The sequence below is a fragment of the Bubalus bubalis genome, chromosome X, assembly GCF_019923935.1.
Source record: "Bubalus bubalis isolate 160015118507 breed Murrah chromosome X, NDDB_SH_1, whole genome shotgun sequence".
Classification (NCBI taxonomy): domain Eukaryota; kingdom Metazoa; phylum Chordata; class Mammalia; order Artiodactyla; family Bovidae; genus Bubalus; species Bubalus bubalis.
Window position 1 is genome coordinate 137,187,475 of NC_059181.1, and position 13,401 is coordinate 137,200,875.

Consider the following 13,401-nt stretch of genomic DNA (forward strand, 5'->3'; position numbering starts at 1 on the left):
GTTTGAAAACAATGGAACTAACAGGCCTAAGCCTCCAGTTTAGGGTGGCAGCAAAGTCATTCTCCTGCTGCTTTTCTATGCAGGCTTTTGGAAAGATGGGGAGTGGGGGTGAATAAGACCCAAAGTACTTAAAATCCACATACACCAAGGGGAGCCTATCAGAGGAGAGTCCTACAGTTTTCAAACCCCCTATTAACTCCCGCTGGGGAAAGGAAAACTTCAGAAAAAGAGGAATGACTGAGAACACGATGTTTTGCAATCTTGCCCCACCCTGGAGCGGGGGATGGGAACGTGTCTCACAGCTACTGGGCTTCAGTTTGGTCTGTAAGCCGAATATAGGCTGAAAGTAAGTAGTTGTGCAAGGGCTCCAATGATCATCAGATTTAGGGAGTGGGCCGTGAAGAAGGGCAATGAGGAAATGTAGACTACAGGCCAGGGGGAGAAAGGCAGTGCGCCTCTGTAGGTCTGCAGCCCACAGCCTGCAGCCCCTTGTCCAGGAAGGGCTGCTGGAAGCTCCTGTCCAGCCCCAGGGATATCTAAAAGATGTCAAGTGGAGCCCCGGGCCCAGCAAACCAAGGGCTGGTGTCTAGGAGGCAGAGTCTTCACAGCTGGAGAGCAGATACCCCCAGCCCAGGATGTCAAAGGCCAAGCCTCTAGCTCCCCTTGGAAGGTGGGGGAGGCATAGGCCAAGAGGGTCATGGGTTCTTCCAGCCAGTGGAAGCTCCTCTAGGGCAGAAAGGAGAGTACTAGCAGTTAGCAGCTCTGGCCAACCTGACTTCAAGTATTGGGTCTCTTACTCATTAGCTGGATCATCCCAGACAAATCGTTAAACCTCCTTGAACCTTACTTTCCACATCAGTGCAGTGGGGATAATAGTACTAGCCCCCATGATGGGGCTGTTAGGTAGATTGAATGAAGTAGTGTATGCAAAATACTTGGCATAGCGTTGAGCACAAAATTCATGCACAATGAATGATATCATGTCACCATCCTGTGACCTCCATTTCACTCCCTTTAAGGCCCATCTCTCCTTGGACCCCCTAGTTAGTGCAGTGACCCAGAGCAAAGGCTTTGGAGTTACTAAAGTGTCTTCAAATCCTGGCTCCACCACTCACTAGCTAGTTAACACAATTTGAGGTAATTACATACACATACATTTCTTTTCTATAAAATAATGATCTATATTGTGATAAATATATCAAGTGAACACTTTATACACCTTAAACTCACACAATGTTATGTTAATTAAATCTCAATTTTAAAATAATTTAAAATAAATAAAAATTAAATTTAACAAAAAAGAATAATCAGCTAATAATACCTACCTCTTGGGGTTGGCAAAGAAAGAAATGAGATAGTGTATAAAGTTCCTGGCACATAGTGACAATAAATCGTGGAGTTTTACATTTTTTGTAACCTTAAAGGTACTGAGCTCAAGAATGGGCACAAAGGCCATGCTGACATGTGCTTGTCTGCAGGCTACCTGCTATAGCTCAGAGACAAGCTCTCGAAGCTTCCAGAGGGTGCTAGCATTCAGGGTAGGGGGTTCCAGCTCTGGTGTGTGGAGAGGCTGGTGATGGGAGAAAGTCCACCTGGGAAGCCCGGGACAGCCCTTGCTGTGCCCAGCCCAGAGGAAGATGATCAGCCCTGGGTACCAGCCTTATTTTAGGCAACTCCCTTGGACGTCCATGTGCTGCCAGAAAGAAGTGGATAAAAGCCAGATTCAAAAAGAAAGAGCATCAAGTCAGGATTAGAGGCTGAAGCAGTTAGGGGAAGCAGTCGGCGGTATCTGCACCTTCCTCCTAAACCATCTCCCCTGTCACTCGCCACCTCTCTTTCCCAAGGTAGGTCCTGATCAGCTACCCCCCACCCCCACAACAGCTCTTGCCTCCACAAATTCCCTCTTTTGTCCCTGCCCAGACCCTAGAGCAAGGTGGTCTGACACTGGCCCCAGCTGCTGTTTCTGACTCTTAGAAACCCTGCCCAGAAGGGTTTTTCACAGAAGTGGAGGCCTCGGTGGAGCCATGGGAGACAACAGGCATTAAAACCAAGCTAACAGAGGTCTGTAAAGAGAAAAATGGGCCCTGATCACGGTAGTCTCAGTGAGGTTCACCGCCTTCCCCCTCAGCCTCCCAGGCAGGAAATTCAGGATGAGGTATGAGGTTTCCCATCTGGGGAAAAGAAGTGGCTCTCCCACCCCTCCTTCACAATAAAGGCTACCTTCACTTCTCACACAACGTCAGCCACATTCTGTGTTGCTTGGCCAACAAACAACACAATCAAGTGGGAAGGAACTGCCTCCCCTGTAGACCCAGCCAACACTCCTCCTCCAGGAAAGCCCTAAATAAATGCAATTCTATAGCACTTGATATGTAGACTTCACCTTTTCCTATAACTTCGCAGTTACCAATATAGCATTTGTATACCACTGCCTCTGGGAGCTGCCAGGGATAGCGTCAGAAAGGGCCCAGGGCAATGGCCCTCACAAAGGGACAGACGACTTGACTGTGGGAACCCGGCTAGGCAACTTCCTGACTTTCTGTGCTAAAGAAACCCCACCGTCAGTTCAACCTAAGCGCAGGTGTCTGAAGAGAGATTTAAGAGATTTAAGTTTAAAACAAAAACCCAACAACTACCCCCAGACCAGCTCGACTATATATAGTCAGCCCTCTGCCTGCCTAAAATGGAGACATCATTGGTAAAATTCATCCAATATGGCAAAAAAAAAAAAAATCCTAAAATCATCGCTGCTTCTCAACTCTCAAGAGAATGGGGTCAACAATGCAATTTCGCCTAGAATGTGGTCAGTTTTCCGGAGAAGGCAATGGCACCCCACTCCAGTACTCTTGCCTGGAAAATCCCATGGACAGAGGAGCCTGGTGGGCTGCAGTCCATGGGGTCGCTAAGAGTCGGACACGACTGAGCGACTTCACCTTCACTTTTATGCATTGGAGAAGGAAATGGCAACCCACTCTAGTGTTCTTGCCTGGAGAATCCCAGGGACAGGGGAGCCTGGTGGGCTGCCGTCTATGGGGTTGCACAGAGTCAGACATGACTGAAGCGACTTAGCAGCAGCAGTGGTCAGTTTTCAACAAGTATTTATTGAGTGTTAAATAAAGGAAAGGCTCATTTAATTTCAGTGGCACTTGGAATTATTCAAACCGCTTTCTCTGTCTATACCTGCTCGACTGAGGGGTAGGGGGTTATGCTGGAAAACTCTCTGGACTGGGACTGAGGACATCTGGGTTCTGGTCTTGGCTTAACCAGTAACTGTCCATGTGACCTTAGATAAGTCGTGGTACTTTCTGCTAAGAGACAGAGAGGGCTCACAAAAGTGAGCACAAGCAATATGAACTACATGATTGATTGGTGTTTTCCTTTCAGGAATGTCATGGACAGAGGCCAGGTTTTATGACAACCATGTCTCTAGTTGGGGCACAAAACTGCCACCCATGCAGGCAAGTTGGAATGGTGATAGCTGACGACCGGCAGTGGCTGGCAGAAAAGGTAGTTGGGAGGGGGGCTTGAAGAAAGGGAAGAGACATGGAATGTTAGGGTGGTAAATCTATGCTGTGCTCCAGAGTTGTAAAGACACTTCTAACTCAAGGCTCCCTTACTTCCTGGCCTATGGTGGAGGATGAGCTCCAAGCTTCCATTTATTAATGACAACCCAGTCCAGTACTCTTGCTTGGAGAATGCCACGGGCAGAGGAACCTGGTGGGCTACACTTCAAAGAGTCACAAAAAGTCGGACACAACTTAGTGACTAAACAACAAGAAAAACCCCTAATGCCAGAAGAAAGATAAACAAAGGACTTAGCCAATTCACAGAATAAAAATGGCAAGAAACATAAGGCAGATGGGAGGTGCAGAAAATGTTTTACCTCATAATTAACGGAATTAGGAAATGAAGGCATGGAGATACCAGTTAATAACTAGCTATCAGATGACCAAATGTTTAAATAAGGTGTGTTGAAGGAGGCTCTCTGATACAGAAGTGGTAGGACAAACTGGGTCAGCCTTTCTGTAAAGTAATTTGGCCATATTTATCAAGAGCCATTGGAGGAGGAAGTGGCAACTCACTCCAGTATTCTTGCCTGGAAAACCCCATGGACAGAGAAGCCTGGCGGGCTACAGTCCATGGGGTCACACGACTAAAGTGACTTAGCATAGCACACATCAAGAGCCATTAAACTCAGTAATTCCACCTTTAGGAATTTATCTGAAAGAAATAATCACAGATATGCTCATATATAAGGAAGTTCATCATAGCAATATTTATAATAAGGAAAAATTGGAGATGCCTAAAAAATGTCTGACAATAGGGGAAAGATTATATATATATCATGGAGTCATTAAAAAACATTTTCAAATAATTTATAATGGTATGAAAAATACTAAGTAAAAAAAGCTGGATTACAAAACTATATTGATAGTTGAATTCCAGTTATGTTCAAAAATATGTATGTGTATATATATATATGCACAAGAAGAAAGACCAGAAAGAAATAAACCAAAACATTAACAGTGATTAATATATTTGGTGATAAGTTTATGAGTGATTTTTTTCAATCCTCTTACATTCCTGTATTTTCAAAATTTCAACATGTGTTACTTTTAAAATTTAAAAAGCACACTAAAGGTATAAGGAGATGAGGGGCATTGTTGATTTTCTAAGTCTTCCAACTATTTAGAGGTAGAAAGGGACCTTTGAGATAATCTAGTCCAGGGGTTCTCAACCCTCCCTTGGTATATATAATATTTTGTAATATACCCTTGGCCTGAAATGAATTTCATAGTTAATATAAACTGCTTATACACATAATTTCCAGAATAGCAATATAATACACTAACTATAGTATAAAGAAGAAACAAAAGAAAAGTCATTTAGAATCAGAGAACTATACTTCAGATGCGAATGCCTTTACAAGACTATACTAAAAGATCTAATAGTCCAATGCTTCCACTATACACGCAGATTCACTGCAAATGCAAATGCTACAAAGGAAGACTAAACATTAGAGACTTAAAAACCATGAATGGCACTCCTGTTGGTGACCTGATTTTCAAAAGTCACAACTCTTGGTAAATTTCTGATTAAAATAAAGGACCATCTTTACACAATTTACACAATTGCTGCATTACTGGAAACTCAGTGTATAATATTAAAACTATAAAAATATGTTTTGTGTTTATTTGTATAACGATTAGGCCCAAATAGTTGTTCTAGGTTTTTCTACCTATACTGATGTCCTATAGGGCATCTGATGGTTTACAGAAGATTTCTAGTTCCCATTTCCCTTTCATATTTATCCAAAACATGAAATCCACAATGACTCCTTTTAGGGAGTAGGCCTTGCATCCTTTAAAACTAATGATATTTGCAGTTGTAGCCTTTGAAACTATTTCTAAAGCATATTGCCAAAGGACAGCAAGCAATTCCTATGTGTTCTCAAAAGTGACACAAATGCTTTTTGAATCATTGGAAGCACTGGTCTTCTTTAGTAGCACCAAGGCACGAGAGAAAATTATTAAAAAAAAAATTTACTGTGATCCCTTGGTGATTTTCCCTAGCCCAGCCCTAAGCTTCAGAGGTATAAAGTGAATTGAGCTGGAAGAAAAGGACTAACAGGGCCAGGCCTTGGGGAGAGGGAGGGGAGCTAGGTTGCTAGGTTACTGCTTGAGCCAATCCAAGTGGTCCCAGAGGGGCACCAGACCCAGTACAGGTCCCTCTCTCTGCCCCACTAGGCTGAGGGCTCTCTAAAAGGGAGGGGGTCAAAAGGTGGTGGAGGGGTCTGGTCATTCACACCAGGCACAAGTAAAGAAATGAGGCAGAAGCACAAAGAAACAGACATCCTTCTATTTCTACAACTATTCAAGTCTCCTTCATTAATTGGCTTCCCCCCGGAAAGAAGGATTTCTTTATTAAGAAACACCAGAGGGGGGAAAAAAAAACAACACCAGAGAGTGAAAATCCCACCATACACACACAACACACACACACATTTGTAGGCTCACACAAAAGTGCTGAGATTTACATATTAAATTGCATTTAAGTTAGAAAACAGATTTAAAAACAAAATAATTATTTTTCCCTCAACAAGGTAACGAGATTCATTCAGCAGGAAAAAGGGACTTATGGGTAAAGGCAGGAAGGTCAGGACAGGAAGAATGGAGTTTAGCTGCTATAGATTTAGAACCCACTGCTGCCACTGGTGAAAAAAGCAAAGGGGGAGATGGTGTTCTCATCTAGGGCAAAGGGGACCCCAGGGCCAAAGGGACATGAAAAATAAAAAGGCCCCAAAGAGTCAAATTCCACCAGCCCCCAGAGGTTTGGGATTCATGCCAACCATCCTGGCCTGGGGAAGTGAGGAACATAGGAAACTTAAGGAATGGGGAGGAAGGGGAGAGGTGGAAAGAATGTCAGCCATTGAAAAGAGTAAACAATTTAAAGCCTATTCCCCTGGGAAGGACCAATTCATCAATCTCCACTCTGATCAGAACTCAGACTAGGAACAGTCCCAGCTGGTGCATGGTATGAATGGACAGATCTTCAGGCCAAGGTCTTAAAAATAGAAGATTTATAAAGGAAAAGAACAAGGGCAGGGAGTAGGGAAAACCAGAAGCTTTAAAAAAATCATTTCACACTAGTGATAAGGGGTTTCCATTTTGACCCTTCACCTCAGGAAAAGACAGCTTATCTAATGCACCCAAGGGTCAACAGAAGATGGCTGAGGTAAATTGAAGGAGGAGAGAGGACATGGGCTGAGACAAGACGGGCTGAGAACTGACTAAAAACAGTTTCATCTGAGTGGCAAGTTAACTGAAAAAAATCTAGTATCTTCCCAACTTTCCAGGCTTGGCCTTATTTTGAACTGACTAAAATCTAACTACAAGGACAAAACCGAGAGAGCCAGAAAAAGAATGGGAAAGCAGAGGCAGATAGGACAGGAATCAGAGTCGGTCACAGTCCCAGTCTCTCTGTCTCTCCAAGGACTGCTAACCTCAAACCCTGCTACAAGGAAAATAGGAAGACAGAGAAAAATCTGTGAGCAGCCAAGTTTCATTACTTTTGATTAATTGGGGAGAGTGAAATAGGAATTGGTAAGGAATTCTGATTAGATACCATTTAAAAAGAAATATATACCATCACTCGTAAAAGATCACTAACAAAATATTTCCGGGGGCAGGAGGCTGATGAGCCTGCTTTAATAACCAAGACTCATCTGCAATTAAAACCATCCATCTGCATAAAAACAATATCCTAATAAAGAACTTGTTCTCTTACTTTAATATAACCCTTGACCCTCCCAAGCTTTCTAACACTGTCCATGGCCTTGAAAGGCTTTTTTTTCATAGTTCAGAATAAGGTAAACTTCAACCCAGAGTGTAATATAGATCAGTGGAGAATTTGGGAGCAATCTCTCCAACCCAAGGTCCCCTGGAAAAGGGAAGTATGGGCAGTAGTAACAAGCAACCCCTTCAACCCCCACCCCCACCCCCCAGCCCGCCACACATAGATACACCCCACAGTGGTTCCTGAAGTGGAAGGGGAAGGAGGAGGCAGGCAGTTTGCATTAGACACAGTTTAATCACCTTCAAATAGATTAAAAGTTCTGGTTTACACTCCCCCCCTCCCCAGAAGTCATCCAGACAGGACCCTGGCTTAGAAAGAGAAAAACACAGGTGCTCTAGGAAATATAGCCACATATAATACATAAATTTTCTTCCCTGAAATAGAGCAGGTCCTGAGCAGAGCTGACTGGGGGCCACAACCCACCCCCAGGGTGAAGCGACTCTGGGACTCTGCCGGTGGAAGTGCTGGAAGAGTGGGGCCTGGAGGAAGCCCCTGGTGTGGTTACCAAGCCCGAGATGGGCCAAGGCCTTGGAGTGGGTAACCCGGGAGGGCAGCAGTGCGGGGCTTTCCCTCCTCACTCAGCCGAGGCCTAATGGAAGTACTTGTTATCCTCTTTTTCTATTATTCTTTTTCTGTTTTGAGGGGATACAGGGGGAGAGGAGAGGAGAGGAGAGCCTCTCTGTGCCTTGGTTTCCCCATTTGTGCATACAGGGCCTCTACAGGCCTCACACAGGGAGTCTGAGGGGGTAGTGTTTAAGTGAGCACTCGGGCTTCCTCTGAGGAAAAGGAACCACCAAAGTGCAGACTTTTATTACTGCCGTTCCTGCTCCCAACGGGAACAAGAGTCAAAAGGAAAACAAATTAAAAGGGGCTAGTGAGAGAGGAGGAGAGATGAGACAGAGAGTGTGAGGGGCCATGCCATTGGCATCTCGTAAGTTCTTATTGAGAATGGCACAGGTAGTAAAAAGTTTCTGGGTAGTCTACAAGAAATGTAAATTATTATCTATACTGCAACTACTTACATATATCTCAGGGAAAAGAGTGGGGCTTAGGTGTTAAGAGAGTGGACAGGGGACAAAGGAGAAGCTACACGAATAAATACAACAACTGGAAGCTACCTGCCCCGTTCCTGAAAGGATTTGCTGGCAATGTTGGCACTTTGGAGCCGTGAGAATCCTCCAACCCTACTCTCCATCCTCCTCCATTCTGAAGGCCTCGAGAATCCAGGTAGAATGCCCTGGCCAGCAGTCTCTGTGACTGCCTCTGGACTCGTGACATGCAGCAACTTGAGGGGATTTGAGCCAGTCTCAAGGACCTTTACCCCAGGATTGGGCCAGTGACCCCAAGCAAGAGAGCTGGGATCTGGAGGGAAGAGAGGGGAGTCCAAAGAGACTCCGTGGCTGAGGCCATGGAAAACCAGCGCCAGGGCCCAATAGACCCATTTGTCCAGTTACCAGAGGTGACTGACATCTTCTGTGACTGCTTAGAGTCCAGAAATTAAAAAAGCTTGCAGCAAGAAAATGTCAGTTTACAACAGGGTGAATAAAGACCAAAGAAAAACAGTGAGAGGAATAGCTTACTCTCTCTCTGTCTCAGGTTTACCTTCTCCCCTTAAATCTCTCACAGCCCTAATCAAACACAACGAAAGTCTCTTCCATACATAGGCTACTTCTCAGCTTCCGTCACCTCCTGTGGGGGCTCTGGGGGCTCTGGGGGTGGCATCTCTTCAGGAGTGCTGGTGTCCTCCGGCATCTCATTGCTTAGATGGTCTATTGGAGCCTGAGAAGGAAAAGATATCAAAGTCAATACAGAATCCAAATGGAGATAATCCATAGACACTGAACTCATCCTCTGAACCCATTAACCACACTCATGGCTGGAGATATGCTCCCACCAGCCTGAAACTCAGAACCAAAACTAGACTATTGTCTTCTCAACAGAAGGCAATTGAAGTTTGAGTTCTACTCTTAACTGTCTGTTGTGGACAGATATTTCCATTATTATTCATGATACTAATAAATGGGACCACAAATAATTACACAGATCACCTTCCCTCTTTCACAACAGAATATTATAACATACACATCTCACAAGGTCTGACACAGTGGCTCTCAATCTTCTTTGGGCCCTAATACGTGGCTCACTATAACAGTGATTCTAAACCGAAGAGGGTAGGGTGGCTAAATTTTCAGATGGTATATCTGCTTTGAAAATATCTCCTGAATGATACAGTCAGGGAAGTCTCCAAAATAATTTCATTTATATTATGTGAAAGTGAAAGTCTCTCAGTCATGTCCAACTCTTCGGGACTCCATGGACTATAGCCGCCAGGCTCCTCTGTCCATGGAATTCTCCAGGAAAGAATACTGGAGTGGGTAGCCATTCCCTTCTCCAGGGGATCTTCCAAACCCAGGGATCAAACCCAGGTCTCCCGCACAGCAGGCGGATTCTTTATGACCTGAGCCACCAGGGAAGCCCATTTATATTATAATAACATCAAAAAGAATAAAATATTTATGAATAAGGGTAACAAAAGAAATATAAAACTTATACTCTGAAAACTACAAAACATTGTTGAAAGAAATTTTAAAAGACCTACATAAATGAGATTACAGCCCATATTATTGGCTCAGAAGACTTAATCATGTTAGGATGATAATATTCTCCAAATTAATCTACAGATTCAATACAATCCCCATCAAAATTTCAGCTGGTACATCTGCAGAAATTGATTAAGTTGATTCTAGGAGTCATATGGAAATTAGAAGGACCACAACCAAAACAATTAAATAAAGAATAAATTTGGAGGACTCACACTTCATAATCTCAAAACTTACTACAATGCTACAGTAACCCAGATAGTGCGATACTAGCACAGGAATAAACTTATTGATCAGTGGAATAGGACTGAAAGTCCAGAACCAGATTCTCACATTTATGATCAACTGATTTTTGACAAGGGTACCACAACAATTCAACAGAGTAAGGATAATTTTCAATAAACTGTGCCAAGACAACTGGATATCCACACGCAAAATAAAGAATTTGAACCCTCTACCTCATACAATATACAAAATTTAACTCAAAATGGATCAAAGGCCTAAATATAAGAGCTAAAACTATAAAACTCTTAGAAGAAAACAGAGTATAAATCTTCACGACCTTGGATTAGGCAATGGTTTCTTAGATCTGACAGTGAAAGCACAAGCAAAAACAACCAAAATAGATAAACTAGACTACACAAAACTGAAATCTTTTGTGCTTGAAAGGACACCATTAAGAACGTGGAAAGACAATATACAAAGTTGGAGAATCTTTGCAAATCAAATCTCTGATAAGGGACTTACATACAGAATAAAGAACTCTTACAACTCAACAATTAAAAAAAAATCCCAAACAATCCAATTTAAAAATGGACAAAGGATCTGAATAGACACTTCTCCAAAGAAGAAGATACACAACTGGCCAATAAACTAATGAAGAGATGTTCAATATCAATGCATCAGGGAAATGGAAATCAAAACTACCATGATATATGGCTGTACATACACAAGGATGGCTAGAATCAAAATGGTTGATGATAATAACAAGTGTTGCCCAAGATATGTAGAAACTGGAACCCTCATATGCAACTGGTGGGGGTGAAAAAATGGTACAGCCACTTTGGAAAACAGTACAGCCATTCCTCAAAAGGTTAAACATAAAATTATTATATGACCCAGTAATTTCATGTATATAGCCAAGAGAAATGAAAACATATGTCCATGTAAAAACTTGCATACACATGTTCATTTCAGCATTACTCATAATAACCAAAAGATGGAAACAATCTAAATGTCTATCAATTGATGAACATATAAATAAAATGTGGTCTATCCATATAATGGAATATTATCCAACCATATAAAGGAAAAAAGTACTGCCACAAGCTACAACATGGATGAACCTTGAAAATACAATCGTAAATGAAAGAAGCCAGTCACAAAAGACCACATATAATACGACTGCATTCACATGAAATGTACTGAAGAAACAAGTCTACAGTAAAAGAAAACAGATTAACAGTTGCCTAGGGATGGGGCTCGGAGAAGGCAATGGCACCCCACTCCAGTACTCTTGCCTGGAAAATCCCATGGATGGAGGAGCCTGGTAGGCTGCAGTCCATGGGGTTGCTACAAGTCGGACAGGACTGAGCGACTTCACTTTCAGTTTTCACTTTCATGCATTGGAGGAGGAAATGGCAACCCACACCAGTGTTCTTGCCTAGAGAATCCCAGGGACAGGGGAGCCTGGTGGCCTACCGTCTATGGGGTCGCACAGAGTCGGACATGACTGAAGCGACTTAGCAGCAGCAGCAGCAGGGATGGGGCTGAGGGAACTGGAGGGAAAGGGACAGTGACTGCTAATGGGTACAGGGTTTTTTTTTTGGGGGGGGGAAGGGCAATGAAAATGTTTTAAAATTGATTGTTACAATTCTGTGAATATATTACAAACCAGTGAATCCTACATTTTTAACTGAGATTTTATGGTATCTGAATCATATCTCAATAGAGCTATTATTTAAGAAGAAAGTTCAACTAATAACTTCTTAGGAACATATTTTATTAAAACATATCTGAGCAGTATAGCTGGGAGAGTTTCCATAACACCTGCATATTTCAGAGAAGAAGCCCCCTTCTATCAAGGTAACCACACCACTAACTCCAACCCACTCCCCTGACCACTACCATTGCTCCTATAGCATTTTATTCTTCCCTCATCAAGACACTTGTCACTGTACCAACTAACAGCCTGTTTTATTGTCTCTCATCCCCACTACACAATGAGGTCCGTAAGAGCAGGGACATTGCGTGCCTTGTTCATTGGTGTATCCTTAGCACATTGGCTGGCACAAAATGTTGGAGAAATGACTAGATCTTAATCTACGTCAAGGGCACAAAGATCTTAAGAAAATGTCAGCACAGAAGCAGACACAGGGAAGCTGGAGTGATTGGACACAAAATTGCCTAATTATATCACTAAGGTATAAATTTAGCCTATACCCTCTATCACCGAATCAGTCTTAAAGTCTAAAAGCTTTAAAAAAGTCAGTAACACTTACTGGGCCCTGAGGCAAAAGGCTGGTACTCGCCTCTTGAGTACTGGGGGGTCGACTTCCGCTTTCCTCCAGTGGCAAAATACCCCTTCGATCCAGCACACTGAAGGAGACAGCAGAGTTAACAAAACACGTCACACCCACCTGTACATCCACCACATCTGCTTGCTGTGTGTGCTGGAAAACACAAATCTGCCCTTTGGCAGTCTAGCCTGATCCAAGCACGCACCTCCTGCCTTCCATTCACTTTTTTCTTCCACAAATCATGGAATACCACATTAACAAAGGGATAAACAGATGAAATAAGAATGAAAGGTCATCCCTTTGAAACAACCAGCCTGTGGTCTACGGTCCATGTAGATATGGCACCCAGGGACAATCCCTGGGAAGCCCTCTTTTGACACCAAGAGGCCATGTTCAGAAGAACGCATCAGACCAGGTGACAGGATTGGGTCTAACTGCTTGTTCCAAGAGTTCCAGAACCTTCCAGTCCTTTGAGTACCTGGGGGGCAAGGGGCCACACAGCACTTCACAGCAGTTCTTCACAATGTTGCCATGGCTATAGGGATTCTGGACACGATTCTTCCCTGTCCATGAGCCTTTGATCTGCAAGACAAAAGCCAAGGCTTACATTAAACATTATGTTGAAGAACTACATAGAGCATGGGAAGATGGAAAAGTTCTAGAGATGGCTGGTGGCAATGGTTGCACAACAATGTCAATGTACTAATGCCAATTAATTGTACACTTAAAAATGGTTTAAGATGGTGCATTTTATGCTATATGTCTTTTACCACAATAGAAAAAAAAGAAATATATGCATAGCCATGGAAAAATATTCACAATAGAGTTGAAAATGTAGATACCTGAGCGTTACATATTATTTCCATTTAAAAATACATAATATTCATGTCAATGTATGGCAAAACCACTACAATATTGTAAAGTAA

The 13,401-nt window shown here is 42.9% G+C and overlaps 1 protein-coding gene across 2 annotated transcripts in view; it reads right to left on the minus strand.

Annotated features, from left to right (window-relative positions):
• Positions 1-7,570: 7,570 nt before the first annotated feature.
• Positions 7,571-13,401, minus strand: part of ZDHHC9 (zinc finger DHHC-type palmitoyltransferase 9) — a 30,203-nt gene continuing 24,372 nt past the window's right edge. For both annotated transcript variants that reach the window (XM_025276665.2, XM_025276664.2), the window contains 3 exons: positions 12,954-13,057; positions 12,458-12,554; positions 7,571-9,135 (listed from right to left, as the gene is read on the minus strand). In XM_025276665.2, the coding sequence (XP_025132450.1) occupies positions 9,022-9,135; positions 12,458-12,554; positions 12,954-13,057 (315 nt within the window). In that variant the 3' untranslated portion in view covers positions 7,571-9,021. The remainder of the gene's footprint in view (positions 9,136-12,457; positions 12,555-12,953; positions 13,058-13,401) is intronic.